This window comes from Ruditapes philippinarum, unplaced genomic scaffold (genome assembly GCF_026571515.1).
Source record: "Ruditapes philippinarum isolate M1 unplaced genomic scaffold, ASM2657151v2 ctg734_1_1_1_1, whole genome shotgun sequence".
NCBI classification, from domain to species: Eukaryota; Metazoa; Mollusca; class Bivalvia; order Venerida; family Veneridae; genus Ruditapes; species Ruditapes philippinarum.
The window spans coordinates 140,355-164,960 of record NW_026855182.1 but is presented as its reverse complement, the minus strand read 5'-3'; the positions used below and the strand labels follow the sequence as shown (position 1 = coordinate 164,960).

Sequence of the window (24,606 nt, the reverse complement as noted above, 5' to 3'; positions counted from 1 at the left end):
TATTGTTTTACAGCACTGCTAGTGTGAGTCCATATTGCTCCATTGTGCTCAGTTACAGACGTTGAGAAACACCATGTTAAAACCAGTGCCATTCTGGAAGCAAATTTTGTAGCTCGCTTTCACAAAAGAAGTCTGTGCCTTTGGGGAGACGCCTCTTGTACTCGTGGATAGGAGCAAATTATTTTAAAACAGACGTGCCAGGGCAAATGATTTTAAAACAGACGTGCCAGGGCAAATTATTTTAAAACAGACTTGCCATGGCAAATGATTTTAAAAATGACGTGCCAGGGCAAATGATTTTAAAACAAACGTACCAGGGGCTAATAATTTTAAAACAGATGTGCCAGGGCAAATAATTTTAAAACAGACTTGCCAGGGCAAATGATTTCAAAACAGACGTGCTAGGTTAAATAATTTTTAAACAGACAGGCCAGGGGCAAATGCCATTAGGACATAAACATGTTTTAATTAGCTTTTTTATGTCTTCCTGTCCATAGGCCAGACAGAGTCATTAAAATTGCTGATGAGACTACAAATCTGCTAACTTGCAAATGTACATATAAAATGAAAAACTCGAACTATATATTCAGATTCAAAGTTTTATTTTTAAGGAGCAAAAGCTTTTAATTTTCCCGGCTAGATTTTTTGTATCGGCCCGTTGTCCTATCAACAATTTTGAAGCATTTAGACGTCATCAGTGACGTAACATCAATATTATGTTTTAACCCTTCTTGATCTCAATGGCATTTTATTTAAAAATCTCATTACTATATATCCGATATGAAAGAAAATGGGCCAAAATAAAGTTCGAAAATACTAGCCGGGATGTAGTACATAAGAGCATTATTACCCCAAGTCTAAACGAAGATAGTCTGTACATGAGATATCAATATTTCAGTTTAAGTTCCACATTATATAACAAATATGTAGAGTAACAAAATCACATAATAAAAAACAATCATACTTTCAGTGTTCTTTAGATATGGTTGCCAAGTATGATTTCTACAGTATAATATTGAATTTCTATATCAATGAAGTGTTCATTGTAAATACTTGCTGGAAAAATATACCATTCAAAATATAACTACGTATTTGTCGGAATCTAGCTTTTTGATATTGCTGCCTTTGTTTCTTGACTGAACAAACTGCACTTAACAAACTTCTGGTTACATATTTTCTGTTTGACATACACCATTACACAGCAAATCGATTAGGAGACATAGACACTACACAGATTAAAAAACGTGTAACATAAACTTATTTCAACGATTCGTTGTGATTTTCCTAAAGAAAAACGAATAAAAATTAGAACTAAATCCTATAATTTATGCTTATTCATAGCCAGATGTTTTCTTTTGAGTATACAATTAACATAGTTCAATTTTCAAAAGTGAATATAACATGTCAGCTACTGAAAATCTATTTTTTTTTAAGAAAGAGATATTCTTTAAAGTTAAAACGCTTTAAAAAATAAATAATAATAACGATATACAAAATTTGAAACCAACACATAAATTTATGAAAAAAAATAAAAAAATCGAACAACCTAAGACACACCCCGAATAGTGGCAGTGATGTTTTATATTTTGAGCCATTTCTTTACTTACTGCTTAGCCTTTATTTAAAACTTTGATTCATCTTTAACATGATTTTTTGAGAAAATCTTAATTCGAAAGAAAAAAGAAAATGCTGAAGGGAAAGGTTTTAGCCAACATTATGTGTACAACGTTGATTTCCTTAAAATTCTCGCCTCAACTGAACACTGTTTAATTCCGGTACCTACCCGTACCAAAATTTCGTAACCTTGTATCACAGATAATGAAAAAAATGCGATTTTCATAAGGACAAATGTAGTCCAAATGTACAATAAATAAAAGACAACAGGTTTTAAGTTATGGCAATAAATAGATAACTAATAACAGATCATATCGCCCCCTAACTTCCTACGCCGTCTGTCACTGTAAAATTGGTGTTCCATTTTCGCCATTGCCGTTCCTATGTCAGTATTTACTCGATTTCCATAGTTACCAGAATTTGTGTTAGGAACATGATCGGAGAACTGAGTTGACTTTTCGGGTAAAGGTTCCGGTTCTTTAACGTTCCCCTGAAAAAAAAGAAAATGATCTTAAATGATGTTTTACTGATACGATGGAATTTCGGGATGGTAATTTTGCTGAAATTAGAAACGCTTTCTGTTATAATTCAGCTTAAGATTAATATATTTTTTCGGTTCTTTTTTTAACATAATAGTGGCTATATAAAGGGAGACAATCAATTGATACTCTTTGGAAGTCGTACTTGCATTAGTTGCTTCCCTTTATTTGCTTAATAAGCTAATATTTGCGTCATATTTTTTTCTTTTAAACTTAAACATTTCAAATCGAGACCATACAAAAATTTAAGCAATCAGTTGCTGTTATAGCCATGCATCAAATCTTCACATCCATGTTACAGTTTAAGATTAAAAGAAGCAATGTTGGTGTTATTTCAAAACAGCTTTAGCTTCACCGACAAAAGTCTGTTAGCAGCAATAACATTGCGTGATTGTTTTTCGCCCACGCTTAACTCTGAACTATTTTACAGTTCACTTATTTTTTGTTTTAAATTAGTTCTCTGACTTATAAGATACTTTGCAAAGTAGATTGGCTAGAATAGATTTGATTATAATACAATCATTGTCACATGTCAATTCCAAATACTGAATTCAAAAATGAACTAATTAGATGCTATTTACAGTTCTTGAAAGCATCTCGGCTATTAGAAATGTCTGCGTTTGGCTTTCTAATCCGAAGTTTGACGGATGTAGCTTCTCGGCAATCTTCGTTTTATTCCGGTAAAACATGATAATCATAAACAATCACAGAATCACCGTACAACAAATTACTGGGAATCACAAGGAGGTTGGGGATAGATATAAATATAAACATGTTTATATATTGACACCCGTAATACCACAAAAAATAACAACTTCCACTTCATATACCATTCACTTCCACCGAGCTAATGTACGAAACTTTCAAAAACAAACACACATACATTAGATGGACATGGACACAATGCACGTCTGCTAAGACCCTTTGACTGTTGATGTTTTAAGTTTTACACATTAAATTTCAAAACATAAATACTCAATACCAAACAATATATATTACATACAGTATTGTATTATCAAACAAGTCAACATTTTGTTAGAACTAAAGAAAATGAGCCGCGCGCTGACAAAACCAACATAATGGGTTTGCGACCAGCATGGATCCAGACCAGCATCAGGATCCATGCTGTTCGCTATCAGTTTCTCTACTTGTCATAGAGTATGTAAGCGAACAGCATGGATCCTGATCAGACTGCGCGGATGCGCAGGCTGGTCTGGATCCATGCTGGTCGCAAACCCATTATGTTGGTTTTGTTGTGACGTGCCTCAAATATTCTAAACAAACCCTTACAAACATTCCATTTGCGAATTTACAAATGTTTACACAAAACGTCATTCTTGCATTGTTTAGTTTTTTTAAAAAAAGGTAATGTTGTTTCCTGCAATATTCAAAATGCATTCAGCCAAAAATACAAAATCTAGAATTAGTCATCAGTATTGATGGGCCTTTAAGTGACTCTAAATTTAGGATATATTTCTTATCTTAAAGGAACGACCACACATTTGTACATATTGCTGATTTGAGCCGCGTCACGATAAAACCAACATAATGGGTTTGCGACCAGCATGGATCCAGACCAGCCTGCGCATCCGCGCAGTCTGATCAGGATCCATGCTGTTCACTTACAGACCCTATAACAAGTAGAGAAACTGATAGCGAACAGCATGGATCCTGATCAGACTGCGCGGATGCGCAGGCTGGTCTGGATCCATGCTGGTCGCAAACGCATGTTGGTTTTGTCGTGACGCGGCTCATTTATAAGAAATGCAAGTTTTGTGTCAACATTTCATTCAACAATAAACATTTCACAGAAACACTTACTTTGCTCCCGGCTAGAATCTAAAATTGGCATTATGATATTTGTATGTTATTGACCCGAATAAACAACATGAAAGATTAATTGAAAAACAAATAAGGAAAAACACTTAAGATCAGTCGAGCAATATGCTCAATAAATCCTTTTTTATAGCTATTTAAGTCTTGTAAAAGAAAACGGTTGTAAAGCTTAAAAAATCTGTTTCCATTTTCTAAAATTAATGTTTGCAAGCAGTTGATAAAAGATATGTAATCGAATCATACAAATTTATAAAAAAGAGAACTGAAAAATCGCCATTTTTAAGGTATATAACATTGTTTTAAAAAGATTTAAAAAAAATAGTAATGTTTTGTAAAATATAAATACGAGGAAATTATTCTTATCGTATTGAAACAGATTAAAATAACAGACAATCGGTTGCTTAGAAACCCTTTGCAACTACCATAGAGCCAGGCCAGTTTGCACAGTCGTGATATCTGACCAAGGCTCTATACTGCTTGTAGATTTAGCTTTTCGTACTTTGATATTAAAATACTTTAAAAATGAACGTTCAGAACAGGGAATGTACATTAAACGTCAGAAGGTTAAAGGTCAAAACTTTACTACACATGACTTTTACTAAAATCATACACAAAGATTCATAATTCATCATTCTGAACGAAATAATCTTTATTTAGAAAATTTAAAATAGAGAGAAACGGAATCCTTCATATTTTTGTTACATATAGAATAGAATTATATCTAGAACAGTAGATCTATATATAAAAAAATTCACAAAACTAGAGATTACCTGAGCATCAAACTCGGCTAAAAAGCCCCAACTTTCTTCCCTGGAAGAAAAAAAAAGAGAAGAATTTAAGTAATGGACACTAAACATTTCAAATAAATGATTAAGTAATAATTTTTTTATCATTAGACAATGCATAAATTCAAGGAAACACATCTTTAAGAGAATAATAATTATATACTTCTTTGCAGTCTTTGCTTTCCTGTTGCAAGATCGTTTATACTCCAATGCATTTACTTTAATAGACAATAAATGAGCCGCGTCACGACAAAACCAACATAGTGGGTTTGCGACCAGCATGGATCCAGACCAGCCTGCGCATCCGCACAGTCTGATCAGGATCCATGCTGTTCGCTGTCAGTTTCTCCACTTGTAATAGAGTTGGTAAGCGAACATTATGGATCCTGATCAGACTGCGCGGATGCGCAGGCTGGTCTGGATCCATGCTGGTCGCAAACCCATTATGTTGGTTTTGTCATGACGCGGCTCAAATAAGTCTTTAACGTCTACTAACAACGTTACTATGACGCTAATGACGTTCACACCTAACATAGACGTCGCTTATCGGCTATTTAACTTTTGATGCGGAGGAATTGACCACGAACGCCAAAGCAAATGAATCAAACAAAGTCAAGAACTTTACAATGCAACATTCTACCTCTGCTAAAACGATTACGTTGTAATTAAGGTTAAGACATGCACGTAAAAACAAAACAACTTAATATCAAAAAGGAACAGTCGTGATTGGTCTGTAAATAAGTAAAAGAATTTGCCTTTGATACTCCACATATGTGATGAGAAGATGGATAAAAGTATGGATAACTTACCAATTTTTTAAACATCTTCTCTCCGTGCCTACAGCTTGTTTCCATATAGTGTCTTGTGAGACCTGGTCACAGTTGCTGTATTCAGCCTCTCTGTAAGACTTAGTCTCTGGTGGCAGTTGTCGCTTCTCCGCTGGTATACAGCTGTCGTGGTATTGACTGAAATACATAAAAATGTCGTGAAAAACGTGCAAATTTTAAAAGAGTGTTTACATATGAGCCGCGTCACGACAAAACCAACATTGTGGGTTTGCGATCAGAATGGATCCAGACCAGCCTGCGCATCCGCGCAGTCTGATCAGGATCCATGCTGTTCGCTTAGAAACCCTATTACAATAAGAGAAACTGATAGCGAACAGCAAGGATCCTGATAAGCTCGCGGATGCGCAGGCTGGTCTGGATCCATGCTGGTCGCAAACCCATTATGTTGGTTTTGTCGTGACGCGGCTCATATTGATTTGGATTGCGACATCGGTATTAAATGACAATAACAAAACTGAAATTATGAGAGATTTGATGAAAAATTTGGCATCTAAATAACGAAAGTGTAAGTTTAAATGACAAATATTTGCACGAAGGCACGTCGTTAATGACAAAAAGGTGTACGGTCCTGATTCACTAATCGAGGTGATGGGTGGGTAGGAGTTGGATTGGGGGAGAGTGCAAGAAAAATTAAAATATTTGTGCGCCGCCGGGAATCGAACCCGGGTCGCATGAATGGGAATCTTGCATGATACCACTACACCAGCGGCGCAGTTAATATTACAGTTATCTATAAATCATAGGATACTTTAAGTTTTATCTCTGATAACATGTTGATATATACGGTAACGGGTAACAGCTTGAAGGTGTTTGTTATTGAATAAAACTACACCTATTACTAAAAATAGAACATTCAAGGCCCATATAGCAAACTCTCTGGTTGTAAATGCATTGCATGATAGTATTTCGATGTCCGATTTGCAGCTTTCTTGCACGGAGGTCCTTATACGTGATTTTTATGAAAGAAATTTAGTATTGAATTATATTTAAGTTATTTTAAGATTTTAGTTTGCATCAAGCAATACTATAAGTTATAGTTAATCATAGAAATTTTATTGAAATGAAAAAATATATAATTGCGCCGCCCGGGAATCGAACCCGGGTCGCAAGAATGGGAATCTTGCATGATACCACTACACTAGCGGCGCAGATGATTATGATTGTAAAACTTTAAAACTTCAGATTATCCTACACCGCACTCATCCAGTCATTGACTTGCAGCAGAGCAAAATAGAATGCACGGGAAATTCGTGCGCCACGAAATTGCACGTAGTTGATTGTAATGTATCTGAGTGTAAAGGTAAATTAGTATTTCATATATTGAAAATAGAATATGACTTAAAAACAATGTCATATGGATCGAAATGAAATGATACTATATACGGCCATAATGTGAAAATGTTAGTATCAACGTAATAAATAATTAAATGAGCCACGTCATGACAAAACCAACGTAATGCGTTTGCGACCAGCATGGATCCAGACCAGCCTGCGCATCCGCGCAGTCTGATCAGGATCCACGCTGTTCGCTTACCAACTCTTTTACAAGTAGAGAAACTGATAGCGAACAGCATGGATCGTAATCAGACTGCGCGGATGCGCAGGCTGGTCTTGATCCATGCTGGTCGCAAACCCATTATGTTGGTTTTGTCATGACGCGGCTCAAATTAGTCAATAGAAAAAGCCTAGTATTGATCTATATCATAATCACAGTCACCGTCATTATGAAACTCAAGAGGTAATTCATCTGCATTGATCATCATCGCCCCCCCCCCTTTAGCATCATCACTGTTATCATTAACATTTATTCTTCTCCTTCTCCTGATCATCATGATCACCATCATCAGCATCATCATCATCATCATCATTAGTATCATCATCATCATCATCATCATCATCATCATCATCATCATCATCATCATCATTAGTATCATCATCATCATCATCATCAGTATCATCATCATTAGTATCATCATCATCATCATCATCATTATCATCATCACCACCACCACCACCATCATCATTATTATTACCGTCGTCGTCAACAACGTTATCATCTCCAAGTTTGACAATGTTAACACGTATCTTCATAGGAACATAATAAAACCTATCTTTATGACATTCCAATTATACCCTATATATATTTGATGAATGATTTATAACCATAATATTGCTACTGCATATCAATGATTCACCAAGCTATTCAACCTGATTTACTACAACACCGACGATATACAAACAAACACGGCTTGTTGCTACCTGCCTGTACACCGCCAGAAGTTTAACAAGGTTTAATTCACCTTATATTGATACTGTATTGTATTTGATCCTAGTCAAAAGCTAATAAAATGTTCACTGTGAAATACTGGGTATCGCAGATCGATTTTTCTTTTTCCCGTGTTATTAGGTCTTTATTACGGTCTATTATATTTATGAAAGGAAAACGTAGTCCATATAAAGCATTTTATGTGAAAATTAATGCATTTTATGAGGTAATTGATTCGTTGTGTGTGCAGTTATGACCGACACACGGATACAGACAATATCCCTGGTTGATGAAAATGAATATAAATGAAAAATATTGGTCTATTGTTCTGGCAGATGCAACGAAAATAAATGTTAGTTATAAAAAAATGACGCAAGTATCAGTTTAGTTCACAATAATTATTATCTGAAAATAGAAACTGAATTAAAAATAAAAATACGTTTCAAGTGTTTATACAATCTTTTAAGTGTATTGTAACATTGATGAGAAGTTTAAACAGAATTTTATTTAAAAGTACAATATAAAAGTAAAATGAAAGTATTCTTTTTTGTCTAGCATTTTATTGTCACTTTTAGTTTAATTAAGAATCGTTTTTTTACTGTGTGTACACATTAAAGCTGAATATGATTACAGCTTGAAACTTTTGAATCATGTTTACCTAAGTCAATGAGGGAGTTACTCAGGTTTTGGGTAGTTCTCTGGCATCCTTTCAAACATCTGGCTTTACACTAAAATTGCATTTTATATACAGCTAGAATTATTCGTGTTTATTTATTATATGTTAAAACCAAATATAAATCATGGCATACAACAACAACAACAGCATCAGCAACAACAATAAGATTCAAATAGTAATAACTAAGAGAAACAACAACAATATTTGAGTGCTTTTTGTTAGAAACAAACTTCCCACATTATAAACTCAGTAATGTCCAAACGCTCACCAGACCCATGTATGAAAGTCATAAGAATTTGACAGATCATAAAATTAAGTTTGGATTATGATTAATTTCATTTTATTTCCAGTGGTGTGATATATATGAGTATTTACAAGAATTAGGAAACCATTTATAAAAATTGAAGATACTATTTACAAGAATTGAGTATATACAATTTACAAGAATAAAGTATAAAATTACAATGTTTGAGTAAACCATTTACAAAGAGAATTAAGTATACCATTAACAAGAATTGCGAATCCCCAAAAATTATGAAAAAAAAAAAAACAATAAAAACAAACAAACAATGAGGATACCATAGTCACCATTTACAAAAAGAATTATGTATACTATTTACAAGAATGGAGCGTCCGTACCATTTACACGAATTAAGGATTTCTTACAGCGAACAAAACCGGGTAAAATATCCTTAATAACACCAAAATAACATAAATAAAGAAGTAGAGCTCAAAATACATTCATATATTCCATACAAGATGTTTGTCTTTTTTCTTCTTCTTTTTTTTTTTTAAGAATAAATCGTAAATCTCCTTAAGCACTGTCCTACCTTTTCTGGAAATAACTGAACATCATTCCGCCTATTGGTTTCGGTTCCATTTTCTTTTTGTTTGTGAATAAAAGTTAAAAAAATTTAAAATCCGGCTGCTTTTCACGTTATAAATCTATGATATTTGGATTTCACCACCAATCTAACACTTTTTTATCATTCGAATTTACTTCGCTTTATGAAATAAACAGAATCATGGAAGATTTACACGTTTTATATATTAGATAAATGCGATTAAATTAAATATTCCCCATAAAGGCATGTCAAAATCCAGTTATATTTCCGCTGGTATTCTCTATCTAAAGTTACCGTGCTGACAAGTAAGCCGAAGTTAAATATTTATTTTGAATAATTGTAGTGATAAAATTGATCGTTTTTTTCAATCCATTGTAAAGGCGTCCTTCTATTTTCCCCTTTATTGAAGTACATTAGATTTATTCAATCTTTCTACACAAACTATTCAGTGTTAAACTGATCGATGGATTTCACAGCCGGGGTCATTCAGTTATCTCTCTATTTATTTTAATGTCATTTTAGATGTGAGCGGTTTAATTTTAGAACTAATTCTCCGATTCTAATCAAAATTTAATCGATCGAATTGCAGCAGACGACTAATGCGAGCGTAATCAATTTAAATAATTGAAAGATAGAATAATAAGTTCAAAGGTCAGTAATACGAACACACAGACTGATTTGTCACAGTTTTGATAACATTTAAACTGCAGTCAACCTTTTGCACAAAGACAAGGCTGGAAACATGAGAAATATAGTGGTAAGTGTTTCCGTTGACTTTGTTAGAAAACTAGAGATTATTGTCAATTTAACCTTGACCTTTATACATTGCTGGGACTGAAAGTGATTAGCTTTTGCCACCGGTGTAGAGGTAGGCCAGTCTGCATACCCTTGCAGGATCGATTTCAAATTTTATCTTGATACCCTTAAATTGATAATGATCTGTTCCAAAAGTATAACCTATGTCAGTGCATTAGGTAGGTCAGCCAGCTTTCCAGTACTGGAGTAGATTATTTTATTTGGAGAAACTTTTCAAAATTTGATTCTTCATTTATTGTACATGTGTTAGATCACTTAATATTTGCAAATGCGATTGAAAGGTTTATCTTTCAAATATAGATACGAAAATATGTCTAAAATTGTCAACTGTGTCGGTAAATACATGTACATTACGTCAAGTAATGTTATTTTTAGTCAATGGGTGCTGAGGAGTAGTTTTGTTTGAAGTTGATATTTATGATTATATCACCATTATTGGCAAGACAAATAAGACGAATGTCTGTGATCATTATATACTGAGTCCTAGGAGAGAACTTTACATATTTCCAACTTCTTTAATTAATTAACTTTTAAAAAATGAATGAAATTGTCTTCCGCAATAGGGAGGACTTCGGCCGATTAAGAATGCAGAAAAAACTGATCACGGGAAAGGAAAGTTGCTCTGCATACAGAGATGACTGAGTGCACAATTCCTTTTTTTTCACCCTAATGCAGCAAGGAAAACACTCGAAAGTGATATAAGGCACAGTCGTTCTAAGTAACATCATTTTTTTTGCCATTAAAAGAGTCCAATTTCTATTACAAGTTCATGTTTATATTCAACTTCAAAATTCTTTAAGCTCTTAGAGTTTCTGATTAGAATTATTGTTTTCTTTCAAGAAGAAACTCAAATATTACATGTAATTTGCTTTGCTGTTGATGTATAAAAGTTTTTCATCATGAAAAACAACATCGTTTCCTAATCACTCGGAAGCCAGTATGAAACTTCCGGTTTGAACGCTGTAATCGGAACATCATTGATTTTATCGATGCTTCATCAAAGACGAAAGTAAAAACAATTTCCATGTTTTAACACCATCTTCGCAACGGAAAGGTACGAAAATCAATTATTCAACCATTCTGAGTGGGAAATTTTGCACATTGCAACATAGAAACGTCTAGCCGGGTTAATGGTGATTGGGATTTAATTGAAGCAATTTTAAGATCGAAGCGCGAGTCGGAAAGATTTAAAACGATGTACGTGCAGTCGCCATAAATAGTCCTGAGAATCAATGACAGAACTGAACTGAACCGAAGTAGACTAGAATTTTAAATGCTAAACAGAGGAAATTGCATTTCTTCTTACAAATAGACAGTAAATAAACAAAACATGAAAGAAAAAAGTACATTTCTTGATTATCATTGATATAGCGTATCCTTGGTTCCTTTAGTGCATGGCGGCAACAACAAATTAAGTCTATGTAAGGCCTAAAATAAAATTTAATTTGTTTTCTCTAGCCTACCTACCAAACAAATTTGCCCCTACCCAAAAGATTTTTTTAGGTTCTTAAGGGATGAAAGTATTTTTTTTTCGTTCAGAGTACAATAGGTACAATCTAATCTGATATTTTAGACAGCTAGCATAGTCGATAAATTATTGCATGTGTCAGTTGTGAATATGGTAATGCATGTACATATAATTTTGCACTTAATAAATCAATTTTAATGGTTCATTATACATATATGCAGATTATTTATTATTATATTATTATTTACATATAAAAAAATAATTTTCCTACATGTACCTACCTACCCAACCCTAATGTTAATGGGTCGGGGAGGGGAAACAAACATAATTTTATTTTTGTCCTAATCTGACCGATTATATTCCGACAACAAATTATAATAAATTTATTGCAGACTTTTAAAATCTAAATCCTGATATAGAAATGATAAAAAAATCTTACTTTTTTTAAGTTTTATAAAATGCATGCGTCGGGGTGCGTGAAATGTGCTACAAACCCCTTATACCGTTAGTAACGTTATACATTTTATGTGAAATAAAAACCCGCATAAAATCCCTTAAATTGCGAAAAAAAAAAACACCTTAAATTGCCAAAAAAAACCCAACATCCTGCGTGTCCATTAAAACAGAACAGGCATTGATATAAAGAGACTGAGTACAGAAGTTCTACATATAAGTATGAAAACTAAAAGAAGTTCAGGATAATCAGCTTCAAGCATCACAATTAATATATCAATGACACAACATGCATGGTCACAAAATGTGAACATAGTTACCTCCCGTGACAATCCAAACACCTAACCAATAATGAACCAATTGGGAACGTTGCGGCTTCAACTTAGTTGTGAACGTTAAAGGTTGAACTCATTTGTGAACGTTGTGGGTTGAACACAATTGGGAATGTTTAGTGTTGAACTCAATTAGGGGCGTTGAGGATTGAACTCAATTAGGGACATTGAACTCATTTGGGAAAGTTGTGGCTTGAACTCATTTGTAATCGGTAAGTATTGATTTCAGTTAGTGACGTTGATTGTTGAACTGAATTGGGAACGTTGTGGGTTGAACTCACTAAGGAAGATTGAGGGTTGAATTCAGTTTGGAACGTTGTGGGTTGAACTGAATTGGGAACGTTGTGGGTTGAACTCACTAAGGGAGATTGAGGGTTGAATTCAGTTTGGAACGTTTGTGGGTTGAAGTGAATTGGGAACGTTGTGGGTTGAACTGAATTGGGAACGTTGTGGGTTGAACTCACTTAGGGAGATTGAGGGTTGAATTCAGTTTGGAACGTTGTGGGTTGAACTGAATTGGGAACGTTGTGGGTTGAACTGAATTGGGAACGTTGTGGGTTGAACTCACTAAGGGAGATTGAGTGTTGAATTCAGTTTGGAACGCTGTGGACTGAACTGAATTGGGAACGTTGTGGGTTGAACTCACTTAGGGAGATTGAGGGTTGAACTCAGTTTGGAACGTTGAAAGTTGAACTCAATTAGGTACGTTGAAGGGTAACTCATTTGGGAACATTGCGGCTTGAACTCATTTGGGATTTTGCGCATTGATCTCAGTTAGGGACGTTGAGGGTTTAACTCAATTTGGAATGTTGTCGGGTTCGACTCATTTAAATTGCAAATGACAATAAAACTGATTACAATAAATACATAATCTTTCGAGTTATGAATAAATCTGGACTGTCAAAAATAATGAAATATGTGGACATATCAGGTCATAAATTTACACTTCAGCATTTCAAAATAAAGTCTTATTCTTCCAAAAGAAGCACAACAAAACAACGAAATGAAACATTAAATATCAGTTCAGCATAAATAAACTTGCAACCGTGTAATCTTTTCAGAGCGAACCTTTGTAGAACAATCACCTCTTTATAAAATCAGTTTTAGTTTTACCAAAAGCGATTCTTATTTCACATGATTTTAACCTTTCTGGAGCACTATCTCTTAACAACAACCATTTGAGCCGCGCCATGACAAAACCAACATAGTGCGTTTGCGACCAGCATGGATCCAGATCAGCCTGCGCATCCGCGGCTGGTCTGGATCCATGCTGGTCGCAAACCCATTATGTTGGTTTTGTCGTGACGCGGCTCAAATTTTTATTTTTGCTTTCTTTTGACGTTGATCTGTTGTATCAGTGAAAATTAAAAAGAAAGTTGACAACATGTTTCATTGTTTTAAACTCAGATTTGACATTCGTAACTATAAGATTTGGATACGTATTTAAGAATCAAAATATTTTTTTTCAATTCAAAATACTTCTTTGCGAATAATGACTTTTCACACGAAGTTTCAACTTTCTCAATGATTAGGAAAAATGGTCTTTTTTACAATTAATCATTTGCCATGTATATATGACATTGAAAAGTTATTCTAACCATGTTTTATGTCGTAGAATACATCATAAGTATTATTTTACTGACTTTATAATGCAGTGTCTATTCTAGGAAGGGGGATGGGGGAATTCACTCATATTTTTAGCTCACCTGTCACAAAGTGACAGGGTGAGCTTTTGTGATCGCTTTTCGTCCGGCGTCCGTCCGTCCGTCCGTCCGTCGTCCGTCCGTCGTCCGTCGTCCGTCCGTAAACTTTTGCTTTAAATGACATCTCCTCATAAACCACTGAGCCAATTTCATCCAAACTTCACAGGAATGTTCCTTTGGTGGTCACCTTTAAAAATTGTTCAAAGAATTTAATTCCATGCAGAACTCTGGTTGCCATGGCAACCGAAAGAAAAATCTTTAAATATCTTCTTTTAAACAACCCTAAGAGCTAGAGCTTAGATATTTGGCATGAAACATCTTCTAATGAGTGTCTACCAAGTTTGTTCAAATAAAAGCCCTGGGGTCAAAATTGGCCCCGCCCCCGGGGGGTCATTGATTTTCCCTATATGCATATAGTAAAAACTTAAAAGATCTTCTTTTAAAGAACTGTAAGAGCTAGAGCTAAGATTTTTGGCATGGAACATCTTCTAGTGAGTGTCTACCAAGTTTGTTCAAATAAAAGCCCTGGGGTCAAAATTGGCCCCGCCCCGGGGGGTCATTGATTTTCCCTATATGCATATAGTAAACACTTAAAAAATCTTCCTTTAAAGAACAGTAAGAGCTAGAGCTTAGATATTTGGCATGAAACATCTTCTAGTGAATGTCTACCAAGTTTGTTCAAATAAAAGCCCTGGGGTCAAAATTGGCCCCGCCCCAGGGGGTCATTGATTTTCCCTATATGAATAAAGTAAAAACTTAAAAAATCTTCTTTTAAAGAACCCAAAGAGCTAGAGCTTAGATATTTGGCATGAAACATCTTCTAGTGAATGTCTACCAAGTTTGTTCAAATAAAAGCCCTGGGGTCAAAATTGGCCCCGCCCTGGGGGGTAATTGATTTTCCCTATATGCATATAGTTTAAACTTAAAAAATCTTCTTTTAAAAAACCGTAAGAGCTAGAGCTTAGATATTTGGCATAAAACATCTTCTAGTAAATGTCTACCAAGTTTGTTCAAATAAAAGCCCTGGGGTCAAAATTGGCCCCGCCCCAGGGGGTCATTGATTTTCCCTATATGGATATAGTAAAAACTTAAAAAAATCTTCTTTTAAAGAAACTGTAAGAGCTAAAGCTTATATATTTGGCATGAAACATCTTCTAGTGAATGTCTACCAAGTTTGTTTCAAATAAAACCCCTGGGGTCCAAATTGGCCCCTCCCCAGGGGTCATTGATTTTCCTTATATGCATATAGTAAAACTTATAAAATCTTCTTTTAAAGAACCCAAAGAGCTAGAGCTAAGATATTTAGCATGAGACATGTTCTAATGGGTGTCTACCAGGTATGTTCAAATTAAAGCCCTGGGGTCAAAACTGGCCCCGCCCCGGGGGTCATTGATTTTCCTTATATACATAGCAAAAACTTAAAAATCTTCTTTGAAAAAACCCAAATAACTAGAGTTTAGATATTAAGCATGAAACATCTTTAAGTAAATATCTACAAAGTTTGTTCAAATAAAAGCCCAGGGGTCAAAACTGGCCCTGCCCGAGGGGTGTCATTGTTTTTTACTCTATGTGTATAGTAAAAACTTAAAAAATCTTCTTTTAAAAAACCCAATGAGCTAGAACTTAGATGTTTTGCATGAAACATCTTCTTATGGGTGTCTACCAAGTCTGTTCAAATAAACAAATAAAAGCCCTTGGGTAAAAATGGGGCCGGGGGGGGGCTATATACAGGTGAGCGACCTCAGGGCCATCATGGCCCTCTTGTTGATAATTCCCCCAATTTTTCAGAGGCAGGGGGGATAGTTTACATAAAGAAAGAAAGAAAAAGATCAATAAACGTAATAAATTCTACCTTTCGTTAAAAATCCCCCCTGTTTTCTGATCCTAGAATAGACTCTGATAATGTGGGTAATAATGTAAGGTGTTAATTAGTTTATACATATTCATTTTAGTTCGATTGTGCTGGAAGCTATAAGCTTATTGAAACACTCTCGAATCCATTCCTGGAACCAACCAGTACTAACATGACTAAGCAACGCATGCATGGAAACAACGGCTTGTCCCTGACAGGGTTTGAACTCACGCTGTCAGCAATCCCTAGATAACTAGTTAAATAACATCAGTTAAGTACATTGAAGAAAGTATAATTAGTTGATTAATTGTATTCGAGTGATTTAATTATACTGTAAATTTTATCTTTGTATTGTAGATTAGATTTTTATAGTGTATATTGCCCTATAAATCTAAATGAAAATGATAAAATCGAGTGCATATTGTTTTCTATAGGTTGCATATTATTATACAGTAAATTTTACTAGAAAAAAATGTAGTGTTGAATTTGTATTGTCAGCTCTGTATGTAATGGTGAATAAAAATATACATGTATGCAAATAGTATAATTACTCACGAATACCATGAAGAGAAGAAGCAAGTCTCGAGACTTTTCTTTTATATTGTCTAAAACTAATTAATTAACTATTCATTTCTCTTACGTAAAGAACTCATCCAACGCCAAGTAAGTTATCACTAGACTTTAGCATGAGGATTACTGTCATATTGATCGGAAAGTTATTCCAATCCCTTTGATATTCCTTCTGAATTATTAAAAGAACAACATAATGAAAACAACAAAAGTATCTAGGAAACAAATAACTTTCAAAGAATTGAGACATAGTGTTAACATTTGAAATAGATAAAAAATTGAGCCGCGTCACGACAAAACCAACATAGTGCGTTTGCGACCAGCATGGATCCAGACCAGCCTACGCATCCGCGCAGTCTGATCAGTATCCATGCTGTTCGCTTACCAACTCTATTACAAGTAGAGAAACTGATAGCGAACAGCATAGATCCTGATCATACTGCGCGGATGCGCAGGCTGGTCTGGATCCATGCTGGTCGCAAACCCATTATGTTAGTTTTTTTCGTGACGCGGCTCATATCATTTACTTACGAAGGTTTGTATGAGGGTCTGGAATGCTCCGATAAAGTTTTCGACATTTTTTCCATTTTTACCAAATTTTAAGATTATTCCACAGCTCTAAGAACTTTTGTTACATAAACATTATTAATGAATATCTCCTTTCATCACCGTTTCATATTCCCATGAACACTTCTTTTATATGAAGAAATATCATTAATGTTTGAATTCTTCTTCGACTGAGCTCAGATTCGTAAAACCCTTTTCTTTATCTTTCTATTGTTTGTTTTTCTTCCAAATTCATTTTGAATAAATACTTCAAAAACAGATTAACTGAACTCGGTCCGTTAATGTTGATTTCTAAAACTTAGTTATATTCCCCAGAATATTTTTGTATCCGATGCACATAGAGTTCGGTACGAAAAAAAAAGAGAAATGGAATAAAAACCAGCGTACGTGTCAATAGACAATTTATGACGCTACGGAATATTTTACGATGGTAGCTAGGCACACGGCACTCGGGGAAAACCTCTCGGATATGTATGACGGACGCAAGGCATAAACTTAATTTACTGTTTAAATAATTAATCACAAAGGCTCGAAAGAAACATTTCTGTGATCTTTTTTTGTGCTTTTAACGGCCAGGTAATTGAGTTTTAAGAAAACTATCTATGCAAGAAGTACGAATCTAACCTTATGTAAAGAGACTTAAGAAAGAAATGTAAATTCCTTTTTTTTTCAAACAAAATTACAATGAACTGCCTAAATGGCTCTTGTGTACACAAAGAGGCTTGGGAAAATAAATAAAACAGATTAAAATTCCTGTTTAAATAATATGTGACAATTATTTGAATACATATACATATAGAGGGATTTATGAACATGTAGCAAATAGAATGCATGACAGTAAGACATAAGTGTATGTTGAAAGTGATGATAATTTGTTTCTTCATCAAAACTTACGATGTTATCTGTTTTTGTTGTTGTTGCTCAAACTGTTGTCGTTGTTGTTGTTGCTGCTGTTGTTGATGTTTATTATGATAATGATGATGGTGATGATTGTCGTGATGATGTTGATGATGATGATGATGATGATAATGATGATGGTGATGATGATGATAATGATGATGGTGATGATGATGAGCGTGATGATGATAATGATGATGATGGTGATGATGATAATGATGATGATGATGATTATTATGATGTTGTTGTTGTTGATGATGATGATGATGATGATGATGAGGATGATGATGATGATGACGACGATGGAATGTATGATATATATAATAATCAGACAAGCCACACAAACACGAACATTTAGTAATTTAATTTAATTGCAAACGTTTCGGCTATATGCCTTCATCAGTGCAAAACATAATAAAATTACCGGAAGCGACGTCATAACGGAACACGCGTTAAACGCGCGAAAAACGTTATGGCGTTTAGCGGCAAAACTATGATAACATGTAGAAACAAATATTTATGCTATAAATAAAGCTGGTACATGAATTAAAATGGATCAAAGGTGATACAGATGTCTATTAGACAGTGTTAATAAAAATAAGATAATAGACAAACATATTAATATTCATGTAACCTATTATAAATCAAACAATACTTTATTATTTAGTCCATTTGGAATCATAGTATTTAATTTATGGACCCAAAAAGATTCTTTACATAACCGGTCCATGTTGTTGTCTATAATTTCTATAGGTAAAAATGAAAAATCTGACAATGAACACTTATTATCGTTTGATCCGAAATGGATCGCAACATGTGAAACTGGATTAACGTCACAATTTCTTATATCAAATCTATGTTTATTCATTCTGCATGATACATTTTGATTAGTCTGACCTACGTATTGCTTTTTACAGCCTTTAGAAGGAATTCTATACACATAAAATATGCTTGCACTGCACTGGTCTGTTAAAATAAAATGAATTCGGTGATTCTATGCTGTTAAATAAAATGAAGATGATGACGATGATGAAGTTGATATTTATGTTGACAAGTTATATTTGGAATTTTGATGATAACAAACATTTTATTTGACCAAGAAAGATACTTTTTTTCAAAATTCAGTTTGTTAGATGGATGGATGGATGGATGGATTGGTGGGTGATTGGATGGATGGATTGATGGATGGATAGATGGAAGGACGGGTTGGTGGATGTGTATGTGTGTGTCTGGGTGGTTGGGTGGATGGATGAACGGACGGACGGACGGACGGATGGATGGATGGATGGATGGGCATACATGCAGATAGTCAGATACTGTAAGAAAAACAACTCCCGAAACACTTCATTCTGCTAATCTTTGAAGATTTAACTCCCTTTCCAATGTTTTATGCTGATATAACTCATTCGGCTTTTCTTTAACTTGGCAGGTGATTTCTTTTAAAATTAGTAACAATATTTTATGTCACAGAAATGACCAGTCTAGTTAAATAATAGCCAGGAGAGTTAAAATCTTAATAATCCTTCGCCTTCGCACAAAGCATTGTGAAGGGAGTTAAATCATTGAAGATTAGTAAAATGAAGTCAGAGTTTCAAAAACATCTACTAATAAATAATTAAAAATTAACAACTGGTAAAGACCTGACTTGCGGGGTTTTGATTGTAAAGTTTCATTAAATACCACCAACCTCCCATTGCAAATAAGACATACTTCCTGCTATTTTTGCCCTCAAACAAAACCTTCAAATTCGTGACCTTTGTTGGAAACTGCGGGGACGGAAGGAATGTTAAAACTGAGCTCATTCCCCTTACAACTTACTGGTGTATTGCGGTAACAAGAAACATGGTTTTTCTCGGATTATCGGTTACGCCCTGGTTCAATTTGTATTCATCAATTAAGTATCAACTAATAAAAAAGAAAAATCAGGCTTAAATTCATAGTTAGATATACAATGTATAAGTCTTGAAAAATACGCATAAAATGAGAATAAGGAATCATTTATAAATATCAAGATGTATTTTACTACATATATCAAATGTCTCGTGCGAACCTAAAGTTTAAACGCAGACGACACTCTGATAAAATATTTTATCGGTTTATCTGGCGGTAATCTCATTAAATGGTGATTTTAAAATCAATTTAACAATTCTATTCAGGGGCTTTAATACGGGATGAATTCTAAAACCACGAATCTCTTTGTGATAGATTATAAGATTATGAAATATTAAATCATAAGATTTTCCATACATCAAATGTCGACATGAATCGTTTGACGGTTTAATGTATTGACATTAATATATGCAAGTATGTATGTCCATGTACTTTTAATATGTATGCTGTTTATAATATGCAGCAGATTTTCTTCCTTTAATATTACATAATTAAAGACCAACCAATATCAGGTTTTCTGAACTATTGAAAAAAAAGATAAAATATTGTATAATATTGTAGTATATTGTGTAACGTATCGAATAAATTTATACAATATCTTAATATTATAATATTGTGTATGATGATGCATTTTGTGTACTAGTCGAATTAAAAATATGTTTTAATCTATTCCGTATTGTCCTGTGCCATTGTGTATCACGATGTATTGCACTGTATTATCACATTTTTCGTTTCGTTTCATTTTTATGGTACTGCGCTGTTTTGAAATTTATTGAACTGGATTGTTCACCGTGTTGTTGTGTTATTAATATTGTTTTGATATTGTGCGGCGCAGTGTGGTGTGGTGAGGTGTTTAGTGGTGCGGTGTGGTGTTTAGAGGTATGGTGAGGTGTTTAGAGGTGCCATGTGGTGTTTAGTGGTGTGGTGTTTAGATGTGTGGTGAGGTGTTTTGAGATGCGGTGTGGTGTTTAGAGGTGTGGTGTGGTGTTTAGAGGTGTGGTGTGGTTTTTAGAGGTGATAAGTGATGTTTAGAGGTGTGGTGTGATTTTTAGAGGTGTGGTGTGGTTTTTAGAGGTGAGGTGTGGTGTTAAGAGGTGCGGTGTGGTGTTAAGAGGTGTAGTGTGGTGTTTAGAGTTGAGGTGTGGTGTTAAGAGGTGCGGTAGGTGTGGTATGGTGTTTAGAGGTGTGGTTTGGTTTTTAGAGTTGATGTGTGGTGTTAAGAGGTGCGGTGTGGTGTTTAGAGGTGTGGTGTGGTGTTTAGAGGTGTGGTGTGGTTTTTAGAGTTGAGGTGTGATGTTAAGAGGTGTGGTGTTAAGAGATCCGGTGTGGTGTTTAGAGGTGTGGTGTGATGTTAAGAGGTGTGGTGTGGTGTTTAGAGGTGCGGTGTGGTGTTTAGAGGTGTGGTGTGGTTTTTAGAGTTGAGGTGTGATGTTAAGAGGTGTGGTGTTAAGAGATCCGGTGTGGTGTTTAGAGGTGCGGTGTGGTGTTAAGAGGTGCAGTGTGGTGTTCAGAGGTGCGGTGTGGTGTTAAGAGATCCGGTGTGGTGTTTAGAGGTGCGGTGTGGTATACTGTTCTATGCTGTGTTGTAAGGTATGACATGAGAATTATAATATAGTTGAAAGCTTTGACTGAACTATCTTTTCTTCATTGATTCAACATTACGCTTTTTTTTCGCCTTACTTTTATATACATCCATAAACCGTTTCACAAGTGATCCGTTATTATATCCGAAAATGTTATTATTTTAATTTCTCAAAAACTTCCTTTTTTTCCCCCGGCGTCTTGTTACAATTTATTAAAAGCGCTCATTGGCCTTATAGCTGAAATAATCTTAAGCTACTTTTACGTTCAAGCAATTAGTTAAAATAATAGGGAGTTAGTGTTTTGAATAGAAGTCAAAATACCATTTTGTTAACATTTTGCTATTTTCATGAAAAACATTTTTGCATCCAGTACTTATATCTTCCGATGATAAGCATTGTATATGTTTTAAATCCTTAATTTATGCATAACTTACAAAGGTTTGGCCCTTATAAAGACAAAACAAATATTTCATTTAACAAAAAAAATCAGAAATCATATCTTAAATTTTAACTAACAACTGAACTTTTTCTGGCATTAAACTACATACAGTATGTAGCTATAAGTGTAAAATTTACCCTTGTAAAGTCACCTTTAAAATGGTCAGTTTAATCTATAGATATAGACCAGGTATACTTATGGTCAATTTATTTTGATTAGAAGAAAAATTCTTTCGTGCTAATGAATGATAAAAATATGCTAAATCATTGCCCCATGCAACTTGTTTAAAACCGTCAAATCACAGTTGATCGAAAATTTTGATAAAAATTCATAACAAATGTATAACAGTGTGTTGGTAAATAATATATCTATTCAACACGACATCAATATTTACCCCAAAGATAAGAATTGAATTGAAAGAAGCGTTTGTATTCTGTGTGAATGCAGTAATTTGCGAATTCTTAAACCTGAATGTCGAAAAATTTAGATCGCATTAAAAGCCCATCTGTTAAAGAAAAAATCAAATTACTTTGTCAAACAATTTTATGACACAACGCTATTAATTCTCTTGAATTTGAATAACAATTTATGTATTTTAGTAACTGTACATTATTTGTACATACGAATTTGATTAAACCATGTTATAACTGTGAAAGAGACAATTTTTAAGTATTTTTCCTTCAAAGTAATTTTCAATTATACAATACGTAATTTCCCACACACGTTCTTTGTGCCAGGGATCCACTTAAATTTAACGAATGTAGGACAGAAAAAAACGAAGAAGGAAAGAACGAACAAACTTAACTAAAGCTAGGTTAAAGGAATAAAAAGTCGAATAAATGAATGAGTAAATAATTGAAATACAGAGCGAAGACTTAACATGAGACTTAACGAATAAACAAATTACCTAACACTCTAATAACAAAACGTGTCAGCGGACAAACATGAAGGAGAAAACGGACGGACGCACGGACACATAAACAAGTGAATTCGACGTAAATTATACCCGATGAAGACATTTGAGTCGAAACCATTTTTTTAAAATGATAATTTATTTATAATTCTAAACTGGAATTGACTATCATGTTCATACACTGTCATATTTTCATATCTATGTACATTTTACATAATTTAGACAGTTGTATTATTTTGATATGATTGTTTAAATTCACTGTAGAAAACTCTCGTTTTAAGTTTTAAGTAATTTTTTTGTTACTCTATATGATTATTAACAATTGTATCAGAAAAAAGTCTATATCTTAAATAAACATGAATGTCTCCAATTCAAACATAAACTCGATCTATGTATACTTTATCTTTTGAAGTTTTGAAACGTTTGAATTAAGACTGAGAAAATTACTAGTTTATTATATGTTGTTCAATGCTAATTGCTTTGGAAATTATTTGTATAACAGTTAAAGTAATAAGGTTTCCTTTTTTATCGGTTGAAATTACTAGGTTGTAAAACTAATTTTTAAAGTCTATAATTATTACTGCATGTCAATATCAGGTATTCGATTATTTAAATTATTCTAAAAACGCAGTAAAAATCTTAAAATCTTGTTTAAAATATCTGAAAGTTTTATTTATTACATGGGTAATGTATAAGTTCGTGTTTTATTTAAAAAATAACCCAAACAAAATAGTGCAATGACAATTTCACACAGATAAATTACTTTCACGTAATAACTAATTTTTTAGTTTTATTTCCAAGCACTTACCTTTTTCTAGTTGCTAGCATATAACTTGAAGCCATGTTTTTGGTCTTTTCGTGAACCGGTGTATATCCAGAAACCAAATCAAGTGGTGAAAAATATAGTTAATATCCTGACTAAAAAAACTACGTTTAAATTATTTGTTAAAAATTCTCTGAACGTCAACACTTAACTTAATCTTCCTTTAAAGAATGCGTCCTTAAGAAAGAAGAATAAAAATAAGAATTTTCCTAAAATCAAAACAGTCCTATTTCACGTCAAAATATTTGCAAAGAAAATGAACACATTGTATATCTTTTCTCAAACGACAAAGCTTGTTGGCAAAATATTAAAATAATCCTTTCAACAAGTTGTACATTTATTTTTATCCTCTTAGTACAAACGCCGATACTTTAAGGCAGTAACTAAGTCGTATTCCGCGCGAAGAGTTAAAACCACAGGGACCTGACGTGTACTGATCTGTCCTATAATGTTATAATCTCATTGATTTTGATGATTTAAAACATGCCCAGATCGGTCGCATAGTTTGTCGCGATGTTTTTCTGACGTTTGGATGTGTCGCTATACGGATAATTTTGAAAGGTTTACTATGATCTAAGCTGACCTGTTTCGAAGAAGAAAAGATCGAGCTCTTATGATTGCTGCGGCGCCGTCGATGTCGCCGTCCTTTAATAAAAAAAATTAATAAAGCCCAAACTATTCAAGTAAATTAAACGATTTTCTAGTTATCAATATGATAATTGGAATGCTAGCTTATGATAACAAGAGCCAGTTATAAGACAAGGGGCTATATTTTTCTGAAAGCTATGTTCTTGGAATTATGTCCCTTTTAACTTTGTACTAATTGCCTATTAAAAGTAGGATTATTTCAAAGCTATCAACTTTAAACTTGTCATGACAGGTGTAGATGTA

The 24,606-nt window shown here is 34.0% G+C and overlaps 1 protein-coding gene and 2 non-coding genes across 6 annotated transcripts; all 3 read right to left on the bottom strand.

Moving 5' to 3' along the window:
* Positions 1-585: 585 nt before the first annotated feature.
* Positions 586-24,131, bottom strand: LOC132742334 (uncharacterized protein C2orf50-like). Of its 4 annotated transcripts, none has more exons than XM_060730706.1 (5): positions 23,701-24,131; positions 5,584-5,739; positions 4,760-4,799; positions 3,975-3,992; positions 586-2,104 (listed from the first exon to the last, which is right to left on the bottom strand). In XM_060730706.1, the coding sequence occupies exons 1-5, from the start codon at positions 23,733-23,735 to the stop codon at positions 1,913-1,915; spliced, it is 441 nt and encodes a 146-aa protein (XP_060586689.1). In that variant the 5' UTR covers positions 23,736-24,131; the 3' UTR covers positions 586-1,912. The 4 variants fall into 4 exon arrangements, with proteins under 4 accessions (XP_060586689.1, XP_060586686.1, XP_060586687.1 ...); XM_060730703.1 differs by lacking the exon at positions 23,701-24,131 and adding an exon at positions 17,135-17,527; XM_060730704.1 differs by lacking the exon at positions 23,701-24,131 and adding an exon at positions 9,395-9,694.
* On the bottom strand, positions 6,264-6,335 carry Trnag-ccc (transfer RNA glycine (anticodon CCC)). Its single transcript has one exon. It is a non-coding gene; the product is annotated as a tRNA-Gly (tRNA).
* On the bottom strand, positions 6,700-6,770 carry Trnag-ccc (transfer RNA glycine (anticodon CCC)). Its single transcript has one exon. It is a non-coding gene; the product is annotated as a tRNA-Gly (tRNA).
* Positions 24,132-24,606: the final 475 nt, after the last annotated feature.